Source organism: Oncorhynchus gorbuscha, linkage group LG15 (genome assembly GCF_021184085.1).
Source record: "Oncorhynchus gorbuscha isolate QuinsamMale2020 ecotype Even-year linkage group LG15, OgorEven_v1.0, whole genome shotgun sequence".
Lineage (NCBI taxonomy): Eukaryota > Metazoa > Chordata > Actinopteri > Salmoniformes > Salmonidae > Oncorhynchus > Oncorhynchus gorbuscha.
Genome location: NC_060187.1, coordinates 29,761,988 through 29,788,104, shown reverse-complemented (window position 1 = coordinate 29,788,104; position 26,117 = coordinate 29,761,988). Strand labels below are relative to the sequence as shown.

At 45.1% G+C, this 26,117-nt stretch overlaps 1 protein-coding gene and 1 non-coding gene across 2 annotated transcripts in view; one reads left to right on the top strand and one right to left on the bottom strand.

Annotated features, from left to right (window-relative positions):
* Window positions 1-919: 919 nt before the first annotated feature.
* LOC123998385 lies at window positions 920-1,035 on the bottom strand. Its single transcript, XR_006832281.1, has one exon. It is a non-coding gene; the product is annotated as a U5 spliceosomal RNA (small nuclear RNA).
* A 10,019-nt stretch (window positions 1,036-11,054) lies between these two features.
* Window positions 11,055-26,117, top strand: part of LOC123997229 (leucine-rich repeat-containing protein 52-like) — a 28,823-nt gene continuing 13,760 nt past the window's right edge. The window contains exon 1 of the mRNA XM_046301391.1: window positions 11,055-12,357. Coding sequence (XP_046157347.1) covers window positions 11,709-12,357 — 649 coding nt within the window. The 5' untranslated portion in view covers window positions 11,055-11,708. The remainder of the gene's footprint in view (window positions 12,358-26,117) is intronic.

The following is a 26,117-nucleotide window of genomic DNA, read 5'->3' as shown; positions in this document are numbered from 1 at the left end:
GAGAAGAGTCCCCTAAGCAAGCTGGTCCAGGGGCTCTGTTCACAAACACAAACACACCCTACAGAGCCCCAGGACAACAGCACAATTAGACCCAACCAAATCATGAGAAAACAAAAAGATAATTACTTAACACATTGGAAAGAATTAACAAAAAAACAGAGCAAACTAGAATGCTATTTGGCCCTACACAGAGAGTACACAGCGGCAGAATACCTGACCACTGTGACTGACCCAAAATTAAGGAAAGCTTTGACTATGTACAGACTCAGTGAGCATAGCCTTGCTATTGAGAAAGGCAGCCGTAGGCAGACATGGCTCTCAAGAGAAGACAGGCTATGTGCTCACTGCCCACAAAATGAGGTGGAAACTGAGCTGCACTTCCTAACCTCCTGCCCAATGTATGACCATATTAGAGAGACATATTTCCCCCAGATTACACAGATCCACAAAGAATTCGAAAACAAATCCAATTTTGAAAAACTCCCATATCTTTTGGGTGAAATTCCACAGTGTGCCATCACAGCAGCAAGATTTGTGACCTGTTGCCACGAGAAAAGGGCAACCAGTGAAGAACAAACACCATTGTAAATACAACCCATATTTATGCTTATTCATTTTATCTTGTGTCCTTTAACTATTCGTACATTGTATATATATATAATATGACATTTGTAATGTCTTTACTGTTTTTAAACTTCTGTATGTGTAATGTTTACTGTTAATTTTTGTTGTTTTTCACTTTATATATTCACTTTGTATGTTGTCTACCTCACTTGCTTTGGCAATGTTAACACATGTTTCCCATGCCAATAAAGCCTTTGAATTGAATGTGGATACAGCACACAGGCAAAACACTAAATCTCAGAGGATATCCACAAATACTGGAGCTGTGAACAGTTTGTTATTAACAATTATTGGAAGCCCAGCCGTGAGGCCAGGCATCAAAAAATTAGTTGATACTCATAATGTTCCTCTCCACGGAAATCTTTAGTAAAAGGCGAAAGATTTATGCGATCTGAAGAGAAACCAGAGTGTACTACTGACTGTAAGGACACTTTTCCGACCGAGTTCTCGGCCTTACTATTCACAATCGTGGTTTAATGGAAAACAACAAAAAATCTTTAAATCGATGATACAACACATACAGATATTACAGTTCCCCAATACAAATGAAGAGTTAAGTGTTATAAGTGTCAATGCTTGGTAAGTTCATTCATTATTTACACAAACGAAATGCATGCTGGGCATTATACGATCACTCCCTGGTTTGCCCCGTTCAGTCCTAAAAAAAATAGTATAACCTGTAACGCCAGCGTAATTTCAGCAAAAAGGAGAAAATGTTTGTCCTAAAAGTTTAGCTACCATCAAAAGTCTACTTTCAAAGTTAGAAATAATTTGCCACCGGAACGAAATACTATAACACTTCTACATCGAGCATGTGCCATTGAGACCCGCAAGCAACTTGTTCACAAACCAGGCGTGAGAAGCAGGGAGGAGCGGCAGAAAAAAAAGATTAAAATCAGAACATTTAACTGGTGGGCTTTACAATTGCGTGTAACCGCTGTCTGCAACAATGTGTCAATTTAGAAGTCCAACAGTAACTCAACGAAGAAAACGTTTTTTTTTTGTTAAATAGTCTAGCAACCTGTTAAAACAGTTGTTTGATTTATGGATTACCCTACTACCTTGAAAAACACAGCAAAGCATTGGATATCGCTTAATTAGCTCACTAGCCCAATAGGCCTAAAGAAAAGTCTACCCAAATCACTTAAACACAATTATTTTCAAAGGCAATACCTTATGCTGAATGGCTTTTTATTCTGGAAAAAATAGGTCTTGTGATGATGTGCCTGCCTATGATCTATTTTCTTCAATTTCTACTTAAAATCAAATTGTTTTCTAGGAACATGGATTTCGATATATAATATTGCTAAAGCATGTTAACATGGTGCATTTTTGGAGCAAACTAAATTAAAGTTATACTATATTCTTCATGAATGGAACACGAGCTGTGATGGTTACATTAACAGCTTTGATTGATTTTATAAAGTGCACTTCTGCTTTGTCCTTTAGATGGCATCATCCCATTCACAATAACCTGGCAGTCTACAGTCACTGTTACTGTATTTTACTCCACACACTCTAGAGTAACTCTTTACCCATAACAGTCGGCCTCCTCTCTCTCCCTCTCCTATCTCCCTCTCCCATCTCTCTCTCGCTCCCATCTCTCTCTCTCTCTCTCTCTCTCTCTCTCTCTCTCTCTCTCTCTCTCTCTCTCTCTCTCTCTCTCTCTCTCTCTCTCTCTCTCTCTCTCTCTCTCTCTCTCTCTCCTGAATCAGCAGTTCTCCAGCTCCATGCAGCAGCCTGCAGAGAAACAGAGTACTGGACTTAATTATACTCCCACATCCACAACTGGCCCTTGCCTTTCTCTATCACTTTCTCCCTCTCTCCTCATTCCCTCTCTGTCCCACAACCAGCCGCTTTCCTTTCTCGATCACCCTCTCTATTTCCTTCTCTCTCCCCTACAACCAGCCCTCTGATTCTAGCTCTCTCCCTCTCTCACACACACCAGACAGACTGACAGGCATGCACACACACACAAACAGACTGACAGGCATGCACACACACACCAGACAGACTGACAGGAATGCACACTCACCAGACAGACTGATAGGCATGCACACACACACCAGACAGACTGACAGGCATGCACACACACCAGACAGACTGACAGGCATGCACACTCACCAGACAGACTGATAGGCATGCACACACACACCAGACAGACTGACAGGCATGCACACACACCAGACAGACTGACAGGCATGCACACACATACCAGATAGACTGACATGCAGGCACACACAAACCAGACAGACTGACAGGCAGGCAGGCAGGCAGACAGACTGTCTGTCTGTCATCCAGGTGTTTATTGGTCATCTATCAGCAGGTAGCCTCCATAAATCCTCTAACATAGTTTCATCTCATCTGAACATGGGCTAATACACAATCTGGAGCAAGCCATGCACACATACCTATTTGAGACAATGCACTGTGTTGAGGTAAAGGTTTTCCGTGCAGCTGCCCCCGTCTAGTCTGACAGTGAATTATTAAACACGTCTTTGCAGCTTACACATTTATACTGCCCACCTGAGTCCAGTGACACAACAAATGCCAACATGTGTGTGTACGTCTGTGTGTGTGTTTGCCCTCACTGCATGTGATATCAGTTAGTTTCCACCTGTATAACCTTTTTTAAATCTGTATTGCTGGAGTACACTATGTTAATGACACTATAGCGGAGAGGAGAGTGTGAAGGTGCGCTTGTGTGTGTGTGTGTGTGCGTGCGTGCGTGTGTGTGTTTGTACACTGAACTCTCCCTGCAGGGTTACCCAGTGGAATTCTATGAGTGAATCTGAGAGGGATCTTTGGTTTGGACTTGCATTGGGTTCAGTGTGTTTTTTTCTTCCTCTGCTGGTGTACTTTTGAGTGTGTGTAATGTGCACCTGAATGGAAAACTTAGCAAGACTGATAATTGCTGTGTGTGCCTATGTCTTTGTGCGTGTTTGTCGTGCTTGTCTGTGTGTGTGCGTGTGACACTGATCCTGATGTCCTCTCACTGACACAGCCAGTCTGCCTCTCACCAGGACACCAGACAGACAACATGCTGACAGACAACACATTAAATGCTAACAGGACATGGCAGACACACCACAGACTGGGAACCAAAGAGAGAGAGCGTGACTCACTGATCCTTGCTCAGTGACCTTAAGACAGAGACTGACCCGCAGAGACTCAGAGAGGCTCTGACACTGACCTCAGACCAGCCAGAGGTGACAGGAATGATACCACACAGCAAAGACACAACCCTATGTCAGAGAGAGGAGGATGTGGAGGAAGATGAGGAGGAAGAGGTGTGTCCTGTGTGTTTCATTGAGTTTGACAATTGTCTCCACCCGCCTTCCACATTACCCTACGGTCACACCTTCTGTTGGCCTTCCCTGCTGCACCCTAGCCTGGCAATGTCAGGACGGACACACTGCCCTCTCTGCCGACAACCAGCCTGGGACACACACAGTCATGGCAGGAACATATATGCACACTGCCCATACAAACATACACCTCTCCAGCAGGAACACACACATCTCCCCTAGGAATCCACACACACCAGGCGGCACAAACAGCCATCTCTTAGAAGCTCAAACCCTCCCTTAAACACACACCTGCACTCACACACCACAGAGACCTCTTGATGCCTCCCACACATGCACCAGACAGGCCCCAGTCGCTCAGACACACACAACAGAGGAATGTGGTTAGCCATCGCCCAGCGTTGCTGCTCTCCTCCTATACTGTAAGTGTCAGTGTAGTAACAGAGGGCTAGCTAGAGGGGTGCTCTGTTGCCAGCCTATACCTAATGAGTCATCATATCCTTTAGACTGTAGACACTTTCTGGGTCCACTTTGTCTCAATCTGCTATTGGCTGTGGCTTCTCCAGTGGGCTGGGTCCATTTCCTCTATTGTCCCCAGTGCCAGTAACAGACTGCAGTACTCAGGGGGAGATAAACATAGTCTCACCCGTCTCCACACCCATTACTTATTTTTCTTCTTCTCTCTCAACTCTTTCCTTTCCCATTTTCCCTCATCTCACCCTCCTCCTCTCCTCAGACCCTAGCCCCCTCTAGGGTAGCGAGTTCTAGCCAGGGAAGAGGTTGTGAATGTGGGGGTAGGACTCTCTGTATGCTGCTGTAAAGCTTCCATTCAATCAAAGCCTTAGGCTGGAGAAGGGAGGGAGGCCAAGTGAGAGGGCATGATGTTGGGTCTGAGTCAGACAGCGAGTGGCCTTTCTGTCAGGGGGATTTCACTGCTCTGCTCAGGGCAGATCTCTCTCTTTCTACAGCATGACTGACCCTCACGTCTGAACTTTCATGTGAGACATATGAGACTGTAACTCCACACACATACAAACGCACTTAGCATACACACCTAAACACCTACACACACAGAAGATATACATGCATACTCCCTCGCACACCTGGAGCTTTATGGTATGCTTTATGCATGTCATTACTCATCTGGTTATCCATACAGAGAAACAGAACATGTATTCAGACACTGGTTCATCTGTTTGTATACAACCTCAAAGCATATGAAACAGTGGTGCCTGCCTGCCGCCCGGTGTTTGTGGGGGTTGGGCTGGTGTTATGGGAGCGAAACTAAACAGAAACAGGGAGCACTAGATTAACATACTCTGATGAAACCGTGGAACACACACGCCGCTCATCTGGGCTAGGGGGCTGGTCTACACACGTCTATACTAATGAAGTCTGTGTTTTCCCAGAACTGCCACCTATTATTCCCACAGATGGAGGATGTAGCCAGTCAGCAGAACATTTGGGAAATGTTTCACATCAAACTACCTTTATGAGGACCAAACCGGAAAGTATATCTGAATTACAGTAAAAGGAACAATGTTATGATCATGGGTTTAATAGCTACCCTAGGTCTTCTTAAGTGGCCTGTGCATTGCTCTTCAGCTCTGGATTAAATAAACCATTTCCATGCTGTCGGCTAAATAAACAGTCCATGTGTTTGGTTTGTATGCATGACATTTTCTCTGATCACAGACAATGTGCTATCTTGTAGCCTTGTATGTTTCTTCTATTGCAGTGATTATGTATAGTGTGTAGAGGTATAGTGCAGTGTTTAATGTATAGTAGTGTATAGTCTAGACACATATATTGCAGTTTATGTTTAGTGTAGTAATCCGCGTGAGTGATAGACGCAGTTGCTCCTCTTGTCATGTTTTGTCTTAGATTGTCTTGTCATTTTGCTTTTCCCTCTGTTCGTTTTCCCCCTGCTGGTCTTTTTAGGTTCGTTCCCCTTTTTCTCTCTCTCTTCCTCTCTCTCTTCTCTCTATCGTTCCGTTCCTGCTCCCAGCTGTTCCTATTCCCCTAATCAATCATTTAGTCTTCCCACACCTGTTCCCTATCCTTTTCCCTGATTAGAGTCCCTATTTCTCCCCTTGTTTTCCGTTTCTGCCCTGTCGGATCCTTGTCTATTGTTCACCGTGCTGTGTCTGTGTATCGCCCTGTCGTGTCGTGTTTCCCTCAGATGCTGCGTGGTGAGCAGGTGTCTGAGTCTGCTACGTTCAAGTGCCTTCCCGAGGCAACCTGCAGTTCTTGATCGAGTCTCCAGTCTGTTCTCGTCATTACGAGTGGAATTATGTCTTATGATTGTAGATTTGCTTTACTGGATTAAAGACTCTGTTTTCGCCAAGTCGCTTTTGGGTCCTCATTCACCTGCATGACACCTCTTCCAATTAGAATGATGGAGATGAACACATGCTCACAAAGACAAGAGTCAGAGCCTCAAAGAGAACAGGAGGGAAAGAGGAACAGAGATGTAGAGAAGAGAGATAATTACTCAGTTAGAACCAAACAAAGAGAGAAGGAGCTGTATTTCTCATTTTGAAGAGATTGAGTGAAAGGCAGAGATAGATAGAGGAGAGGGTGAGTGATGACTCTCCCCCACCTCCAGTAATGCCAGCAGAGTGGACCCCTTTAGGCCTAGTGCCAGAGCCAGCATCGTCCCTGTGACAGACGGCACTGCCCCCACCTTCATTAAATAGTGAAGACGTCTCACTGCCCAACTCACCCGACACCCTGACAAACACACACACACATATACCCAGAGAGACACATACACAGACACAAAAAGGAAGAGAGAGGGTTATCAGCCTGTAGTGGGTGGACTAGACGATGGAAGGAAAGCGAAGCATTACTCTAACTGTACCTTAATAGACGTTACACAATCATATGAATCACTGGTATACTGTAAGTGTTTATAGTTAAGGGGTTAGGGTCGTGACTGTTCCACTGCAGTCTTTTAGATACTGTTATGTGTGAGGGGGGGGGGGTGTTAACTGTAACTGTATATGCCCTTGCTGTTAATACTGTCCATTAGTAATAAAGCACCATCATAATAATAATCATATCTCTACCATGCCAGAGGGTGGTGTCCTATTACAGTAGGATACTAGGTGTGTGTGTGCAGCCAGGTGCCTCAAGATCCACTACAAAATTTGACATCCATCCAGGTAAGCAGGACATTGGGAGATGACTTCGAAAACCAGTCGCGAGGGCCAACAGTGGATGTTATTGCCATCACGTAGGCTTGAGTTGTGGACGGGGTGGTGGTTGGGCATAAGCTGCGAGCTCTGGCTCTGAGGGTCGCATTTTCAATAGCAGATCTAGGCACTCTTTCATTTATTTATTTATTTTACCTTAACCCTTACCTTAACTAGGGCTATTGCAGTGACCGTATTATCGCCACACCGGTGGTCACTAGTGATGAAGGCAGTCAAATTCCACATGACCAATTAGTTACGGTAATTAGGCTTCTCCAAGCTCTGTTGCTGCTGCTGGTCATTAATAGCCTACCAAACTTTCTAACTGCCTGGTACTCCGTACTCTATTGTCGCTCTAATCACTCGGCCATCAATGTAAATATATTCAAATATCTAATCAAACACATCATGAGAGCCCCTAAGCTCATGTTGTGCAACATTGGTACCGTAGCGCCAAGTCTAGGTCCAAGAAGCTTCTAAACAGCTTCTACCCCAAGCCATAAGACTCATGAACATCTAGCCAAATGGCTACCCAGACTCTTTGCAGTGCCACCCCTCACCCCCTCTTTACACCACCTCTACTCTCTGTTGTCATCTATGCAGTCACTTCAATAACTCGACCTACACCGATCCTCGACTTCGGTGATGTCATCTATAAAATAGCCTCCAACACTCTACTCAACAAACTGGATGCAGTCTATCACAGTGCCATCCGTTTTGTCACCAAAGCCCCATACACTACCCACCATTGCGACCTGTACGCTCTCGTTGGTTGGCCCTCGCTTCATACTCGTCGCCAAACCCACTGGCTACAGGTTATCTACGCCTTACCTCAGCTCACTGGTCACCATAGCAGCACCCACTCGTAGCACGCGCTCAAGCAGGTATATCTCACTGGTCACTCCCAAAGCCAATTCCTCCTTTGGTCGTCTTTCCTTCCAGTTCTTGCTGCTGCCCATGACTGCTGCCCATGACTGGATTTATTTACTTACGAATTGCAAAAAATCTCTGAAGCTGGAGACTCACATCTCCCTCACTAGCTTTAAGCACCAGCTGTCAGAGCAGCTTACAGATCACTGCATCTGTACATAGCCCATCTGTAAACAGCCCCATCTATGCTACCTAGGCCTCATCCCCATACTGGTATTTATTTATTTACTTTGCAGCTCCTCTTGCCGCAGCTCCCCCAGTATCTCTACCTGGTCACATTCATCTTCTGCCAATCTACCATTCCAGTGTTTAATTGCTATATTGGTAATTACTTGCCCAACTCGGAGAGGGTGGAGAGGAGGATCTGATGGTTCACCATGGCCTATTTATTTCAGAGGAGAGCAGTCTTTGAATGACTAGTCTTGAAACCTCATTTGCACTCACTGTATTTTGGAGAGAAAAGAAAGAAGGGATAGACTTTTTTTTCAGTTTTCTTTTGTTCTACTGTATTATTCTGACTGTATGTTTTGTTTATGTTTAATTGCCGTCTGGATTACTGCACTCACTGTATATAGACTTTTTGTTTTCTTTTGTTCTACTGGGCTCCTGCAACTGCCTGTGCCATTAAACCCCTACAACTCATCCAGAACGCCGCAGCCCGTCTGGTGTTCAACCTTCCCAAGTTCTCTCACGTCACCCCGCTCCTCCGCTCTCTCCACTGGCTTCCAGTTGAAGCTCGCATCCGCTACAAGACCATGGTGCTTGCCTACGGAGCTGTGAGGGGAACGGCACCTCAGTACCTCCAGGCTCTGATCAGGCCCTACACCCAAACAAGGGCACTGCATTCATCCACCTCTGGCCTGCTCGCCTCCCTACCACTGAGGAAGTACAGTTCCCGCTCAGCCCAGTCAAAACTGTTCGCTGCTCTGGCCCCCCAATGGTGGAACAAACTCCCTCACGACGCCAGGACAGCGGAGTCAATCACCACCTTCCGGAGACACCTGAAACCCCACCTCTTTAAGGAATACCTAGGATAGGATAAAGTAATCCTTCTACCCCCCCCCCTTAAAAGATTTAGATGCACTATTGTAAAGTGGCTGTTCCAGTGGATGACATAAGGTGAATGAACCAATTTGTAAGTTGTTCTGGATAAGAGCGTCTGCTAAATGACTTAAATGTAAATGTAATGTAACTCTGTGTTGTTGTTTGTGTCGAATTGCTATGCTTTATCTTGGCCAGGTCACAGTTGCAAATGAGAACTTGTTCTCAACTAGCCTACCTAGTTAAATAAAGGTGAAATAAATAAATAAATAACATGTACATACTACCTCATCTAACCGGTACCACCCTGTATATAGTATCGCTATTGTTACTTTACTGCTGATCTTTAATACTTGTTACTTTTATGTCTTATTCTTATCTGAATTTTTTAAAACTGCATTGTTGGTTAGGGGCTCGTCAGTAAGCATTTCACTGTAAGGTCTACACCTGTTGTATTCGGTGCATGTGAATAATAAAATTAGATTTGATTTCTATAGGCTATGTAATTGTGGGAGAAAACAACAGAGTGATGGCCGCTAATAAAAAGAGGAGGATCAGCTTTCTGTAGGCTAGGCCTACTATATTTATTTCTCAACTTTCCTAATATTAAGCACATTGCTTATCTTTACAATCTGGCATGAAAATAAACCACGGGAAAAGGCGTCATCCATTCGCTATTTAAGTGCAAAGATTACATGTATTTTTTTCCGCTGCCCCTTTCGATATGCATGATAATGGTTCATTCTACATCAGAACAAATGTCACACATATATTACTTAGTATATGAAAATGATGCCCAGCATAAGAAACAATTTTTTAAAAAACATTTTGTCCAATCATGTAGCCGAGCTCATATGTTTTAATAAGATTTGTGTCACAACTAAAGTGGCCAAATAACAAATTAAAATTAAGCACATGAATCCGGTGTAGAGCCTACCTTGCATATACTGTATAAGCAGCGCTTGAGTTTTATGTTTGGGGAAGATAATTTTTGTACTGTAACTGTAACTAGTGTTTTTGCTGTTAGTAAAGCCTACTCATCTTGGCTGATGAAAAGTAAATGTGGACAGTTCACCTAATATCTTCAATATGCACCTCGGAATTGGATAAGGATGCGGGCAGTTGCGTCCCAGATGTGTCTGTCTTAACTTGTAGCCTGTTAGAAAGACCAGATCAGTTGTTGGCTATATTACATGGATTTATTAGACTTTTTTAAATGTAAGCCAGAAGATGCTAAATGTGTTGTTAATTAACACTCAATTACCGTTAGACCAACAGTTATTTGCTTGACAGTCACAGGCAGCGCCAAAGCCCTAACCTTAATCATTCAAACTAAACCATGGAGTTGATTTTGTTTTAACCCTATCACAAATTTGATGTTTAGGGACACTTAGTCTTACTTTCGTAGCTACAGAATATCTCCCAGCAGCAGCATATAAGACATGTTTGGACTCACCTTGTTGTGATGTGCTCACTTGAACAGGAAGGTGGTGCGGTGGTCCTTCGTGGGTCAATTTTGTCATCAAAGAAAAAGAGACCGTATTTGTATGCGGCTTTATTAACTCAGTGATATATATATATATTTTTTACATTGTTTTCAAACTGATATGTGACTCATATTAATGACAAAATAACATGAAAATCAGGCAAGCCCCCCCCAAAATTAAAAAAATATATATTATTATTTTTGTTATTTCTATTTTGATAAAAGCCCCACCTGCCCTGAATGACGGGTCGCCACTGCATGGCTCCCCCAGTGATTTTACCCATGTGCCCCTACTGAACACCTGGTTACGTCACTAAATTGTGTGGCAGCGAATCACACACAGTCTGACTAAGAGACTGCTGACACACACACACACTGCAGCCCCCCCCAGCTGCAAAAATAGAGAGCGAACGAGAGAGAGCAGAGCAGCGAACACACACATGCAGCCAGACCAGCGGAGCAGGCAAATGAGGGATGGACGCACTTCCATTCGCTCTCCGGAATAACGGATTAGCAAGTGACATCGCACAACAGACGGTGATTATTGAACTATTACGAATCCATTAAAACAGGCAGTATACACACCACTCTCTTTAGTAGGAAGCGCAGGAATCACTTCCTGGAATTTTACCATCCAGCAGTTTGGAAACTATAAACGAACAATGCATTCTGCCGCAGACAACTAACTTAAAATAAATACATACCGAGCCAATAACAGACAAGAGTGACAGACTCTCTTTTATCAAATATTTCTCTTCTCTCTCTACTGTCCTTTCAGGAGAACCTGATAAGCCTCAGCGATTCTCACCACCCGACCAGCGCGTCCGTCAGTAGGGTCACCTTCGTAATTAACACGGGCGTCTTGTGGACGTGCGTGTGAGTGAGCTAGAGACCGTTATCAATTTGGAGCGAGAGGGGAAGAAAGAGAGTCTGGATATAACCACTATCCAATCCTCCAGACAGCAGCAGAAACCGCAACCGGACTCGGTCCTCCAGAGTAGCCGTCTAGCCGCACCCCCAGTCCCGCAGCCCCATGCAGGATGCCCGGAGGGGAGCGCTGGTCCTGGGGTGTCCTCCTGGTCCTACTCAGCCCGAGTTCATGACGCCCTGGGCTGCTTCATCATGCGTCTCCTACCCGCTCCAAGCGCTCACTCTCTCCGGCTACTCTTTCTCTTTATCTTCGTGATGGGGGTGGCCCCTTCCCCTGCTCTTACAGCAGGCTGCCCTGACAGGTGTGTGTGTGACGACCAGCTGGTGGTCCAGTGTGCCGGGCAGGAGCTCACCCTCTTCCCCAACGACCTCCCTCTAGCTACCCGCCAACTCATCATCTCCAACAACCGCATCGGAGAACTTCCAGCATTGCAACTCAACTACCTGTCTGATCTAGTATACCTGGACGTCAGCAACAACACCCTGATGGAGATCTCAGAGTCCACCTTCGGCAATCTCCGGAAGCTGGCCTACCTTGACCTGTCCTTCAATACACTGACCCAGATCGAGGACCGGACGTTTGGACCGTTGTCTAGCCTTGTGATGCTACGGCTAACAGACAACCCGGGGCTAAGTGAGATCCACCCGGATGCGTTCTCAGAGAACATGGCTCTGCAGGTGCTGGATGTGAGCAGGAACAACCTGACGACACTGAACATCAGCTCTCTGATCGCCCTGCCCTCTCTGCGCTCCATGGGGCTCAGTGGAAACCCCTGGAGGTGTGACTGCGAGACGGAGGACCTCTGCCTCTGGGTCCAAATAGAAGGGTTCAAGTTCCAAGGTGAGATTGGGGATGGAGAGGTCAGGGGGGCTTTGTGTGTGCGAGCATGTGAACCACTGTACAGAAAGCAGGATTCAAGTTTGGGGATTTAAGTGGTTCTGTTTGTTTATAGAATATGGGTGACCAGTGCCAGTGTCTTGCTCATGTGCTCCTATAAATGTCACTTTATTTGCCTACGGTCTTTAATTCAGCTGCAATAAATGTCTAGCTTGACAGATGTTCAGAGAAAGTGCAGTCCTAACACTCAGGTGGTGTAGATGGATAGTTATTAGACCTATAGCTTAGACTGTTGACCTGCACTGTGTGTTTTGTTGTTGTACCATTCTGGCGAGTAAACAGGCAGTTGTCCTCTGCTGGGACGTAGAGCCAGAGATGCTCCAAGGTCTTATCACTGCTTATCGTCACATCAACTCATTTAGCTAATTTGATGGTGGGCGCTCAGTCAATAGTCCCTGACTGACAGCCGACTCAGGGACGCCAGCACTGTTTTCACAACACACACACACACAGAGTCAGAGCTAGAGCCTGAGCTAGGGTGAGTAACATCACAGGATCACAGGGATTGGATTGGAAGTCTCAATGATCAGAGGACTTCCACACCCCATACACAGACTCTCACTTGTTCACTCGCCCACTTTACTCTGTCACTCCCTCCCTCTCTCTCTCTCTCTCCCTCCTCTCTTTCCTCTCTCTCTCTCTCCCTCCCTCCCTCTCTCACTCTCTCTCACACTTTACTCTGTCACTCCCTCCCTCTCTCTCTCCTATCTCCCTCCTCTCTTTCCTCTCTCCCTCCCTCTCTCGCTCCCTCACTCTCCTCTCTCTATTTCTTACACCCTCTCCTCTCTCCCTCTCCTCCCCAGTCTTTCCCTCGCTCCCTCGCACCTGTCCTTCACATCACACCAATGACTCTCCCAAAACTCTGCAGATATGCAGACGTTTTCATCCTCAATGTCTATTGAATTTCCACACTATCTTTGCCAAGAGAGCAGGACTGAGAGGAGGCCTACAACGACATCATCGCTTCTCCTGTCAGTTAGCCTCCTCTCAGAATAGGATCCTACTGATTTAGGTCTACTAAAGAGAATAGAACATGTATAATAGCCCTACTCACTGGAGGATAATAGTCTAATTACTGGCACACAGATCAGTGGCGCATCCCACCATTCATTTACTATGTGAGAATGTAGCCTTCATGAAGAGCGTTGAGCATTTTGGTACAGGGGCTTGTCGGTGTTCCAGGTTCAAGCCTGAGAGGCCAGGGTAGAGGTACTGACTAAGTCCACTATCAGTGTCAGCGCAACTCTCTATCTGTATCTGTGCCATTGGTTCTCTCCCCCACATCTCTCATCACTCCTCCTCTCTCGTCGTTCTTCTTTGACCATTCACCCTCCACGCAGCTGCATCAGGTCCTGGTTACAGGGAGTTACTGGTACTTTGAACTTGACCAGACACCATGCAGAGAAAGAAGGGATGAGATATTGTTTTTATGTACAGTAATGTTGAGATGAAGCATCTCTCCCTTCTCTCTCTCCCGTAGTATGGGATTACATGGATGTCTATTGATATTGCAGCCATATCCATGTACACTAACCAGAGTGACAGTCGGAGGAGAGGGAATGGGGTCAGGAGAAGAGGGTGCGTGTGTGTGTTTGTTAGCGGTTGGTGTATGCGACTGTGTGTCTTCGTTGTTTAAGATGTTTCATGTTATGACTGCAGGGCTGAGAGTGTAATGTAAAGAGATTCTCGGTGTCTTTAGCTCGTCCTGTGAGTGTGTGTGCGTGCATCCGTGCATGCGTGTGTGTTCCACCTGGGCTCCCCATCTTCTAGCACGATTAATCAGAGCCCATTCAGAATTTGTCCCTTCCCCTCTCCTCCCCCTTATCTCACTACTGTATGCTATGAAAGGGATTCATTATGCTAGCTTAGCAGATGTGAAGTAGCTAGCCAATTATACAGTGACGTCACCTTCCCTGAGAAGCCTCGGCCAACCAAGAACATGGTTAGCAAGCTGCTTGGGGTGTATGTTGTGTTTTTGTGAACGAGGGTTCACGTTGCGGATTGGCCGTACAGGGATAGACTCGTGTTACACTTGCTGAAAGGAGAAGGCTCCCCAACGAACTTGATTTAGTGTGTGTGAGCGTGCATGCGCTCGCATGTCTGTCCTTTGGTGGAAAAAGTACCCAATTGTCATACTTGAGTAAAAGTAAAGATACCTTAATTAATATAAAATTACTCAAGTTAAAGTGAGTCACCCAGAAAAAAACTACTTGAGTAAAATTCTAAAAGTATTTGGTTTTAAATATACTTAAGTATAGAAAGTAAATGTAACTACAAAAATATACTTTAGTATCAAAAGTAAAAGTATAAATAATTTCATATTCCTTATAATAAGCAAATCAGACAGCTCAATTTGGCTCAAATGTGAAAAGTACATTATTTTCTTTAGGAATGTAGTGAAGTAAAAGTAGTCAACAATATAAATAGTAAAGTAAAGTACAGATCCCCCCCAAAAATGACTTAAGCAGTACTTGAAAGTATTTTTACTTACTTTACCCCACTGCGTGTGTGTAAAGAATGTGTCACTTGTGTCCGTGTTAACATGTATTGACACAACCAGCCAACAAAGTCACAGAGTGCCGATGGGGACAGAGAGAGACCGTAAATCCATTCATTATGATCAGCAGTCAATGATACCTTGAACAACTACATACATTATTAACCAGATGGAACAATCTTTGGATTCCATGCATTGTTCAATATTTTATTTCTTTAGAGTCTAAGACGTTGGTTGCTAAGCTGACGTGGAATTGTTTAAGATGGTCATACTATGGATAATTTAGCTAATTGGTTTTGAATTTTAGGACCCTTTTAGGTATAAAAAAAATATATAGATTTTGGTCTTTACTGCTAAAGCCCATAGAAACGCATTGAATAATTGCAGGTAGCCTGGCGGGTAGGAGCGTTGGGCCAGTAACTGAAAGGTTGCTAGATCGAATCCCCGAGCTGACAAGGTAAAATCTGTCGTACTGCCCCTGAGCAAGGCAGATAACCCACTGTTCCCCGGGCGCCGAAGACGTGGATGTCGATTAAGGCAGCCCTTCGCACCGTTCTGATTCAGAGGGGTTGTTTTAAATACGGAAGACACATTTGTGTTGAATGCATTCAGTTGTACAACTGACTAGATATCCCCTTTCCCCTAACACATTCATTAATGGCAAAAGGGACAGTTAAAAAATAAAGTTTTTAAGCGTCTGTCCTAAATCTTGGAGATATGAAACAACTCAGGAAATATATATACACTACCATTACATTTTTTGGGGTTACTTCAAAATGTCCTTGTTTTTGAAAGAAAAGTTTTTTTTCCTCCATTAAAATAACATCAAATTGATCAGAAATACAGTGTCGATAGTGTAGACATTGTTAATGTTGTAAATGACTATTGTAGCCGGAAACGGCAGATTTTTAATGGAATCTCTACATAGGCTGACAGAGGCCCATTATCAGCAACCATCACTCCTGTGTTCTAACGTCAACAGTGAAGAGGCGACTCCGGGATGCTGGCCCTCCAGGCAGAATTCCTCTGTCCAGTGTCTGTGTTCTTTTTCCCATCTTAATCTTTTCTTTTTATTGGCCAGTCTGAGATACGTCTTTTTCTTTGAAACTCTGTCTAGAAGGCCAACATCCTGGAGTCACCTCTTCACTGTTGACATTGAGACTGGTGTTTTGCGGGTACTATTTAATGAAGCTGCCAGTTGAGGACTTGTGAGGCTTCTGTTTCTCAAACTAGATACTCTACTGTACTTGTCCTCTTGCTCAGTTGTGCACCGGGGCTTCCCACTCCTCTTTCTTTCTATGTGAATGGAGTAGTGCACAGCATTGTACGAGATCTTCAGTTTCTTGGCAGTTTCTCGCATGGAATAGCCTTCCTTTCTCAGAACAAGAATAGACTGATGAGTTTCAGAATAAAGTTTTTTGTTTCTGGCCATTTTGAGCCTGTAATTGAACCCACAAATGCTGATGCTCCAGATACTCAACTAGTCTAAAGAAGGCTAGTTTTATTTCTTCTTTAATCAGGACAACAGTTTTCAGCTGTGCTAACATAATTGCAAAAGTGTTTTCTAATGATCAATTAGCCTTTTAGCTAATTAGCTAATACAACGTGCCATTGGAACACAGGAGTGATGGTTGCTGATAATGGGCCTCTGTACCCCTATGTAGATATTACATTAAAAATCAGCTACAATAGTAATTTACAACATTAACAATGTCTACATTGTATTTCTGATCAATTTTATGATATTTTATTGAACAAAAAAATAGATTTTCTTTCAAAAACAAGGACATTTCGAAGTGACCCCAAACTTTCGAACGGTATTGTACATATGACATTTTCGCACACTCTTGGCATTCTCTCAACCAGCTTCACCTAGAATGCATTTCCAACAGTCTTGAAGGAGTTCCCACATATGCTGAGCACTTGTTGCCTGCTTTTCCTTCACTCTGCGTTCCAACGCATCCCAAACCATCTCAATTGGGTTGAGGTCGGGTGATTGTGGAGGCCAGGTCATCTGTTGCAGCACTCCATCACTCTCCTTCTTGGTCAAATATCACTTATACAGCCTGGAGGTGTGTTTGATCATTGTCCTGTTGGAAAAACAAATGATAGTCCCACTAAGCCCAAACCAGATGGGATGGTGTATCACTGCAGAATGCTGTGGTAGTCATGCTGGTTAAGTGTGCCTTGAATTCTAAATAAATCACAGACAGTGTCACCAGCAAAGCACACCCACACCATCACACCACCTCCTCCATGCTTCACGGTGGGAACCACACAGTCCTGATTCATGCAGTCCCCTCTGAACAGTTGATGCTGAGATTTGTCTGTTACTTGAACTCTGTGAAGCATTTATTTCGCTGCAATTTCTGAGGCTGGTAACTCTAATGAACTTATCCTCTGCAGCAGAGGTAACTCTGGGTCTTCCTTTCCTCTGGTAACTCTAATGAACTTATTCTCTGCAGCAGAGGTAACTCTGGGTTTTCCTTTCCTCTGGTAACTCTAATGAACTTATCCTCTGCAGCAGAGGTAACTCTGGGTCTTCCTTTCCGGCGGTGGTCCTCATGAGCGCCAGTTTCATCATAGCTCTTGATGTTTTTTGCAACTGCACTTGAAGACACTTTCAAAGTTAATAAATGTTCCGTATTGACTGATCTTCATGTCTTAAAGTAATGATAGACTGTCGCTTGTCTTTGCTTATTTGAGCTGTTCTTGCCATAATATGGACTTGGTCTTTTACCAAATAGGGCTATATTCTGTATACCACCGCTACCTTGTCACAACACAACTGATTGGCTCAAACGCATTAAGAAGGAAAGCAATTCCACAAATGAACTTCTAACAAGGCACACAGTTAATTGAAATGCATTCCAGGTGACTACCTCATGAAGCTGGTTGAGAGAATGCCAATAGTGTGCAAAGCTGTCAGCAAGGCACAGGGTGGCTACTTTGAAGAATCTCAGATATAAATATATTTTGATTTGTTTAACACTTTTTTGGTTACTACATGATTCCATATGTGTTATTTCATAGTTTTGAGGTCTTCACTGTTATTCCACAATGTAGAAAATATGTAAAATAAAGAAAAACCCTTGAATGAGTAGGCATGTCTGTAACAGCAGATCTCCTCTTCGTTTTTTACTTTTGACTGTGTATATATTTATTTTTACACATATTTAACCGCTTTTTTTGGGGTAGGCACAAACTATCTTAATACTTAATAGTTCCATTTGTTTTTTTTAACCGATACTGGTTACTTTCAGACGAGTCTCGTGACACTTGTGGGGGTCGTAGAGCAAAACGGAGAACACAGTGTCTCCCCTTTACATACAGTGGTCATAATAGTTGTAGGTCAAACCGTTCAGACGTTTTTGTGAGAAGACCGATTTTGGGGGGTGTCTCATGGTCTTACAAACACCGCTCTAACTCCGTCACCTTTCACCGCAGATGCGGAAGTGCGACACTGGCGGATGCAGTGGATTCAGACAGATATCTCTAGCTGAAACTGACAGATTTTATCATGATTTTCTTCAAGAATGATGCACCGGTGCTATGTGTGTTGAATATGGCATTATTGTGTGTGTTTGCTCTAACATTCTAAAAGCAGGGCAGGGTCGAAGGTTAACTGTGTAACACAAGTGTATAACACAGAGGCATGGGTTTGTGTGAGAGAGAGTGAGAGAGATGACCAATGAAATAGAAAATGATAGACAGATATAGAGATGAGACAGAAACTGAAAACAGATCGAGAGAACAAACAAGGGAGGGAGAGTAAGAGAGCTGTTGCTATCTGACCTTCACTTTTTCATTATTCTTCAACGGAGGAAGGAGGGATCACCGTGAAAGGATGGCGGGAAGGATGAGGCATTGAAATGAAGGTGATCTGATTAATACCATAGTGGAGAGTAGAGAGTGTGACGGTGCGCTTGTGTCGGCGTGTGTGTGTGTGCGTGCATGCGTGCGTTAAGGAATTATTCAGCCTAGTTGATGTGATGAAGAAAGGTCAACTATTCTTAGTCAACCTCTCTCTCTGCCAGATATAGCTGTCTTTCTTCATACATCTAAAGAGATGCTGATTTTTTTTTTACCAAACAATAGAAGTTCTTGAAGTGGAATGAAAAAGTGGCCGGTACTCATTTAAATAATATTTTAATCATGTTTTACAGCCGGTATTCTATAAGAGTTGCTACTGGTGAGCACCAGTCTGATTCAACAACTGGGGTTGACAGAAATGTTGTTTTTAGCCATTTTGCTAAAAGAAGAGCTGTCTTCTTACTTCAGTTCAGCTACATGACATTTGTTTGGAGGGCAAAAGGGCCTTTTCTCAGAATAAGCAATCAAGAGCATAACCACATCAGTGGCTCTCTCACACACATGCAGTAGTACACAAACACACACAAACAAGCATTCATGCACGAGCACACAGTACAGCTACTCTCACACATCCATCCATAATTCTAAGAAATTTGTTCTGCATCGATGAGGTTGGGAGGAAAGATTAAAAACAGAAAGATAAAAGTAGAATCCTCCTCCTCCATAGGATTACCATATGTACACACACACACATGGCGCACACACACACACACACACAGTCATAATTGGGGTGTTATTAATAGCTGTGTTTACAGTCGGAGCAGGAGTCTGCCTTCCAGGTTAATACGTCACAACCCATACCAGCTCTCTCTCTGTCTGTCTGTGTGTGTGTGTGTGTGTGTGTGTGTGTGTGTGTGTGTGTGTGTGTGTGTGTGTGTGTGTGTGTGTGTGTGTGTGTGTGTGTGTGTGTGTGTGTGTGTGTGTGTGTGTGTGTGTGTGTGTGTGTGTGTGTGTGTGTGTGTGTGTGTGTGTGTGGTACTTGAGAATGTTATGAAGTGGTGGGACTTACTCTGTTATCTGACTTCATTGCTGCTTTCTCTGATATGGGACAGATGAGGGAGAGTGTCAGTGATTATGTTTCAGGAACGTCATTTTTCCAGCACTCCAGTGAAATGTAAATGGTCTTGTATTTAGCTCTGCTGTGTGTAATAATTTGTCTGGAATGCAGCTGGTGATTTGGCACAGTGCAGCCCAGCTCTGCTATCACACAGCAGCTCTAGGTGTTCAAGCCAATGTGTGCGTACTGTGTGTGTGCCCACAAACATGATTTATGCTTGTATGTTAGTGTTTGTGTGTGTGTTACTAGCTTGCTTGCTTATTTGTATGATGAGTGTGTCTGTCCACACATAGAGGCTCTTTGGTTTTACTGCTCAGTGAGTGTCCGTTCGGTTGGTCTAGTCCAACCGAACCGCTACGACTGGCACTGCTCACTCTGTCAAGGTCACACACACAGTAATGGAAGGAGATCATGGTTAACCATCTAAAACTGCTAAAACGTGTGTGTGAGTGTGTGAGTGTGATCCTGAGTCATAGCTGCTTCAGTGTAGACTCAGCAGTATTGACATTACTCTACTCTGCAGCATACACACCCATTTAGCTTTTAGCATACTGTAGTCAGATGTCCCAGGTTCCAAACCGGCCGTCAGAAATGGAAAAAGGTGGCACACTGACATTCAATTGTATTTCATAAGAGGTGCTGGTACTAAAGCAGTAGGCTATTCGAGGTTATTGTTCTCAACAGCAATCAGCACCAACCCACTCTAACATTTATGGTCAGACAGTCCAGTGATGACAGTACTTAGACCTCAACAGAACCAATTACCCTTCTAACTCACCAGTAGACCACGATATGCTGGTTGTGACTTTAACTTTTGTTAATTAACTTGGGGTCAGACTTCAGGTTGGGGGTCAGAGGTCAGGGATCAAGGTAATCTGCAACAGTATGAGAGGTGATCAGTCTTGTTATTTTCCTATTATGTATTGAGCCAATATATTATTATTATTATTATATATTATTATTATTATTATTATTATTATTATATTATTATTATATTAGCATTATTGAGCCTGTAGTATTAGTATGGGACTTCAGCTTGTAGGTTTATTCAGGGTCATGTTATGTAACCTTATGCTTCTCTCCCTAGTCCAGTTATTGCTGCTGCTGCTGCTGCTGCCCTGTACTGTGGAGCCAGGAGTTAATTTAACAAGCATGTTAATGACTACTTTACCCTAGATTAGGGAGGGGGTGGCGGGGGAGAGAGAGCGTGCATGCGGGTGTGAGTGTGTGCATCACTGCTTTTGGATAATAACCTTGTTTGCTATGTTTTGAAGATTAATTATTACTCCAAAATTCAAACAATATGACCTCATTACCAGTTCAACACAGACTGTCTGTTGCACTGAACACGAGCCACTCTCAGATGGAGGTCAGCAGCAAGGTATCAACCCAGGGAAATAGAAAACAAAGATCAGCACTGCTCTTATTTCTCCTACTATTTATTGACCTGCTCCCTGGACACACACACATACAAACACTCGCTTGCACGCACAAATTCATGCACACACACACACACACACACACACACACACACACACACACACACACACACACACACACACACACACACACACACACACACACACACACACACACACACACACACACACACACACACACACACACACACACACACACACACACACACACACACACACACACACACAGCCCTGGGACCAAATCAGATCCTCAAAAGTTTCTACAGCTGCACCATTGAGAGCATCCTGATGTTGCATCACTGCCTGTAATGGCAACTGCTCGGCATCCGACCGCAAGACACTACAGAGGGTAGTGTGTATGGCCCAGTACATCACTGGGACCAAGCTTCCTGCTATCCAGGACCTCTATTCCAGACGGTGTCAGAGGAAGGCCCTAACTGGTGTCAAAGAATCCAGCCACACTAGTCATAGACTGCTCTCTCTGCTACCACACTGCAAGCGGTACCGGAGCACCAAGTCTGTAACCAAAAGGCTTCTTAACAGCTTCTACCCCCAAGCCATAAGACTCCTGAACATCTAATCAAATGGCTACCCAGACTATTTGCATTTGCCCCCCTCTTTTATTCTGTTGCTACTCTGTTATTATCTATGCATAAGTCACTTTAATAACTCTACCCACATGTACATATTACCTCAATTACCTCGACAAACCGGTGCCCCCGCGCATTGACTCTGTACCGGTTCCCCCAGTATATAGCCTCACTATTGTTATTTTATTGCTGCTCTTTAATTATTTGTTACTTCATGTCTTATTTTTTGTGTATTTTTCTTAACTGCATTGGTGGTTAAGGGCTTGTGAGTAAGCATTTCACTAAGGTTATAGTCGGCGCATTTGACAAATAAAATTTGATTTGACTGGTCATTTGAAAGTGGTACACTTCACAGGGCCAGTATAGCATGACAGTGACTGTTCAGGGGTTAATAGTAATAATAGCGATTCCAGCAAACATTCCAAGAACATTAGCTACAATTCCCATTAAGTTCTAGATAGATAAAACCTTAACATTAGAATGATAACATCCCATCCAATCTTTTTGATGTTTTAAATGAAATATCCTCGGAATGTTCTCCTAACAGTCACAAAAATGTTGTCCATAACTGTAACATCCAGCGCAGAACATTCTGTCACGATCATTTGTAGAGAAGGACCAAGGCGCAGCGTGATTACAGTTCCACATAATTTATTAAAGTGAAACTAAGAAACAAAACAAGAAACAAACAACGAACCGTGACTACATAGATGCTACATACACTAACTCAAAATAATATCCCACAAGCCACAGGTGGAAAAAAGGCTACCAAAATATGATCCCCAATTAAGAGACAACAATTACCAGCTGCCTCTAATTGGGAATCATACAAAATCACTAACATAGAAAAACAAAACTAGAACCACACATAGAAATAATAAACTAGACTAACCCCCCAGTCACGCCCTGACCTACTCCACCATAGAAAATAAGGAATCTCTATGGTCAGGACGTGACAGTACCCCCCACCCCCCCTCCCCAAAGGTGAAACCAAAGGGGAGTGTTGGTGCAGGACGAAGAACCCTCTCATCCCGCGGATCCGCCAGCATCGGGGGCGGCTCTGGTGCGGGACGAAGAATCCGCTCATCCCGCGGATCCGCCAGCATCGGGGGCGGCTCTGGTGCGGGCCGAAGAACCCGCTCATCCTGCGGATCCAGCCATCAACCCAGGCTGAACACTGTGCCTGGACTGGACCTAGATGCCGAGGAAGGCTCCTGCCATGGAGCGGGACTGGACACCGGCCCGGGCCTGGACATCGGCGCAGAGGAAGGCTCCTGCCATGGAGCTGGACTGGACGCCGTGTTTGGACTGGACATCGGCGCAGAGGAAGGCTCCTGCAATGGAACTGGACTGGACTCTGTGTTTGGACTGGACATCGGCGCAGAGGAAGGCTCCTGCCATGGAGCTGGACTGGACACCGTGTTTGGACTGGACATCGGCGCAGAGGAAGGCTCCTGCCCCGGAGCTGGACTGGACGCCATGCTCGGACTGTGCATTGGCGCAGAGCAGAGCTCCTGCCATCCCTCGTTGAGGGATGTTCCAGACTGTTGACCGTCGCTGGAGGTTCCGGATCTTGGACCGTCTCGTGAGGTTCCGGACCGGGAAACGTTGTTGGAGGTTCCAGATGCCGGAAGCTCCGGACTGGGAACCGTCGCCGGAAGCTCTGGACTGGGAACCGTCACCGGAAGCTCTGGACTGGGAACCGTCACCGGAAGCTCTGGACTGGGAACCATCACCGAAATCTCTGGACTGGGAACCGTCCCCGGAAGCTCTGGACTGGGAACCGTCGCTGGAAGCTCTGGACTGGAGATTGTCGCAGGAAGCCTGTGGGGAGGAGGCACAGGACGTACCTGACTGGGAAGGTGCACTTGAGGGAGAGTGTGAGGAGCAGGCACAGGACGTACCGGACTGGGGACACGCTCTTCAGGGAGAGTGCGAGGAGCAGGCACAGGACGTACCGGACTGGGGACACTCACTTCAGGGAGAGTGCGAGGAAGAGGCACAGGATGTACTGGGCTTAGGAGCCGCACTGTAGACCTGGTGCTTGGAGCTGGCACAGATGGTGCCGGAAAGATGACACTTTGGAGTGGGGCACATGGGGTGCTCGCACGGTGAGTGCCGGGAGCTGGCGCAGGACGTACTGGGCTGTGGAGGCACACTGGAGACCTGGTGCGTAGAACCGGCACAAATTGTACTGGAATGATGACACACTTCGCACGGCGAATGTGGGGAGCTGGCGCAGAACGTACTGGGCTGTGGAGGCGCACTGGAGACCTGGTGCGTAGGGCTGGCACAAATGGTACCGGAACGGTGACACACACTTCAGGGTGTGTACGTGGAGGAAACACAGGACGTACCGGACTGGGGAGGTGCACTGGAGGCCAGATGTGTGAAACCGGTGCAGGTGTCACGCTCCTCAGCACGCCCGCTCTGCAGCGCTCTCATCGCCACCACCTCTCTCCGCAATCTTTCGTTGAGTTCCTCCTTCGACTCCCTGACGGTCTCTGGCTCCGCCGACCACCCCATGTCCCCCCCCAACAGAATGTGGGCTTTCTTTTGGGCTTATTCTGTGGCCGTGTACCCCGGCGTCGTTGCTGTCCTCTCTTCTCTCCCTGCGTCTGCTTCCACGAAAGGCTTTCGTCTCCAGCCATAATTTCCCCCCAAGTCCAGGATGTCTTCTCCTTCTTTAATGTATGTAACTACATGTAATCTACATAATCCCCAAAAGTAATTATTTATCATGAGAGGGTCATAAACAATAACTAGTAATGCAAAAAAAAAAAAAATTGCTTGAGGTGTAGTCACTTTTGAGGACACAAAGTACCCAGGAGAAATATGTTTTATGATGTATTTCCTAGTCAACAAACCTGTATGAAATTACTTAAATGCTTTCTAAATATTGTATATTCAAGTTATTCAAATTATAAAATGACTAACTATAAGATTTCACCTTCCTTATAAACTTTTTCAGGACCCTGTCTTTCAAAAATAAGTTGTAAAAATCCAAACATCTTCACAGATCTTCATTGTAAAGGGTTTAAACACTGTTTCCCATGCTTGTTCCATGAACCATAAACAATTAATGAACATGCATCTGTGGAACAGTCGTTAAGACACTAACAGATTACTGACGGTAGGCAATTAAGGTCACAGTTATGAAAACATAGGACACTAAAAAGAGGCCTTTCTACTGACTCTGAAAAACACCAAAAGAAAGATGCCCAGGGTCCCTGCTCATCTGCATGAACGTGCCTTAGACATGCTGCAAGGAGGCATGAGGACTGCAGATGTGGCCAGGGCAATAAATTGCAATGTCCGTACTGTGAGATGCCTAAGACAGCGCCACAGGGATACAGGACGGACAGCTGATCGTCCTCACAGTGGCAGACCACATGTAACAACACCTGCACAGGATCGGTACATCCCAACATGACATTTGCGGGACAGGTACAGGATGGCAACAACAACTGCCTTAGTTAAACTATGAACGCACAATCCCTCCGTCAGTGCTCAGACTGTCCGCAATAGGCTGAGAGAGGCTGGACTGAGGGCTTGCAGGCCTGTTGTAAGGCAGGTCCTCACTACATCACCGGCAACAGCGTCACCTATGGGCACAAACCCACCATCGATGGACCAGACAGGACTGGCAAAAAGTGCTCTTCACTGACGATTTGCGGTTTTGTCTCACCAGGGGTGATGGTCGGATTCGCGTCTATCGTCGAAGGAATGAGCGTTACACCGAGGTCTGTACTCTGGAGAAGGATCTAGGTGGAGAGTCCTCCCTCAGGTGGTACCCTTCCTGCATGCTCATCCTGACATAACCCTCCAGCATGACAATGCAACCAGCCATACTGCTCATTCTGTGCATGATTTCATGCAAGACGGAAATGTCAGTGTTCTGCCATGGCCAGCGAAGAGCCCAGATCTCAATCCCATTGAGCACGTTTGGGACCTGTTGGATCGGAGGGTGAGGGCTAGGGCCATTCCCCCCAAGAAATGTCCGGGAACTTGCAGGTGCCTTGGTGGAAGAGTGGGGTAACATCTCACAGCAAATCTGGTGCAGTCCATGAGGAGGAGATGCACTGCAGTACTTAATGCAGCTGGTGGCCACACCAGACGCTGACTGTTACTTTTGATTTTGACCCCCCTTTGTTCAGGGACACATTATTCAATTTCTGTTAGTCATATGTCTGTAGAACTTGTTCAGTTTCTAGAAACATGGACTGACTGAGCAGAGATTACGATCT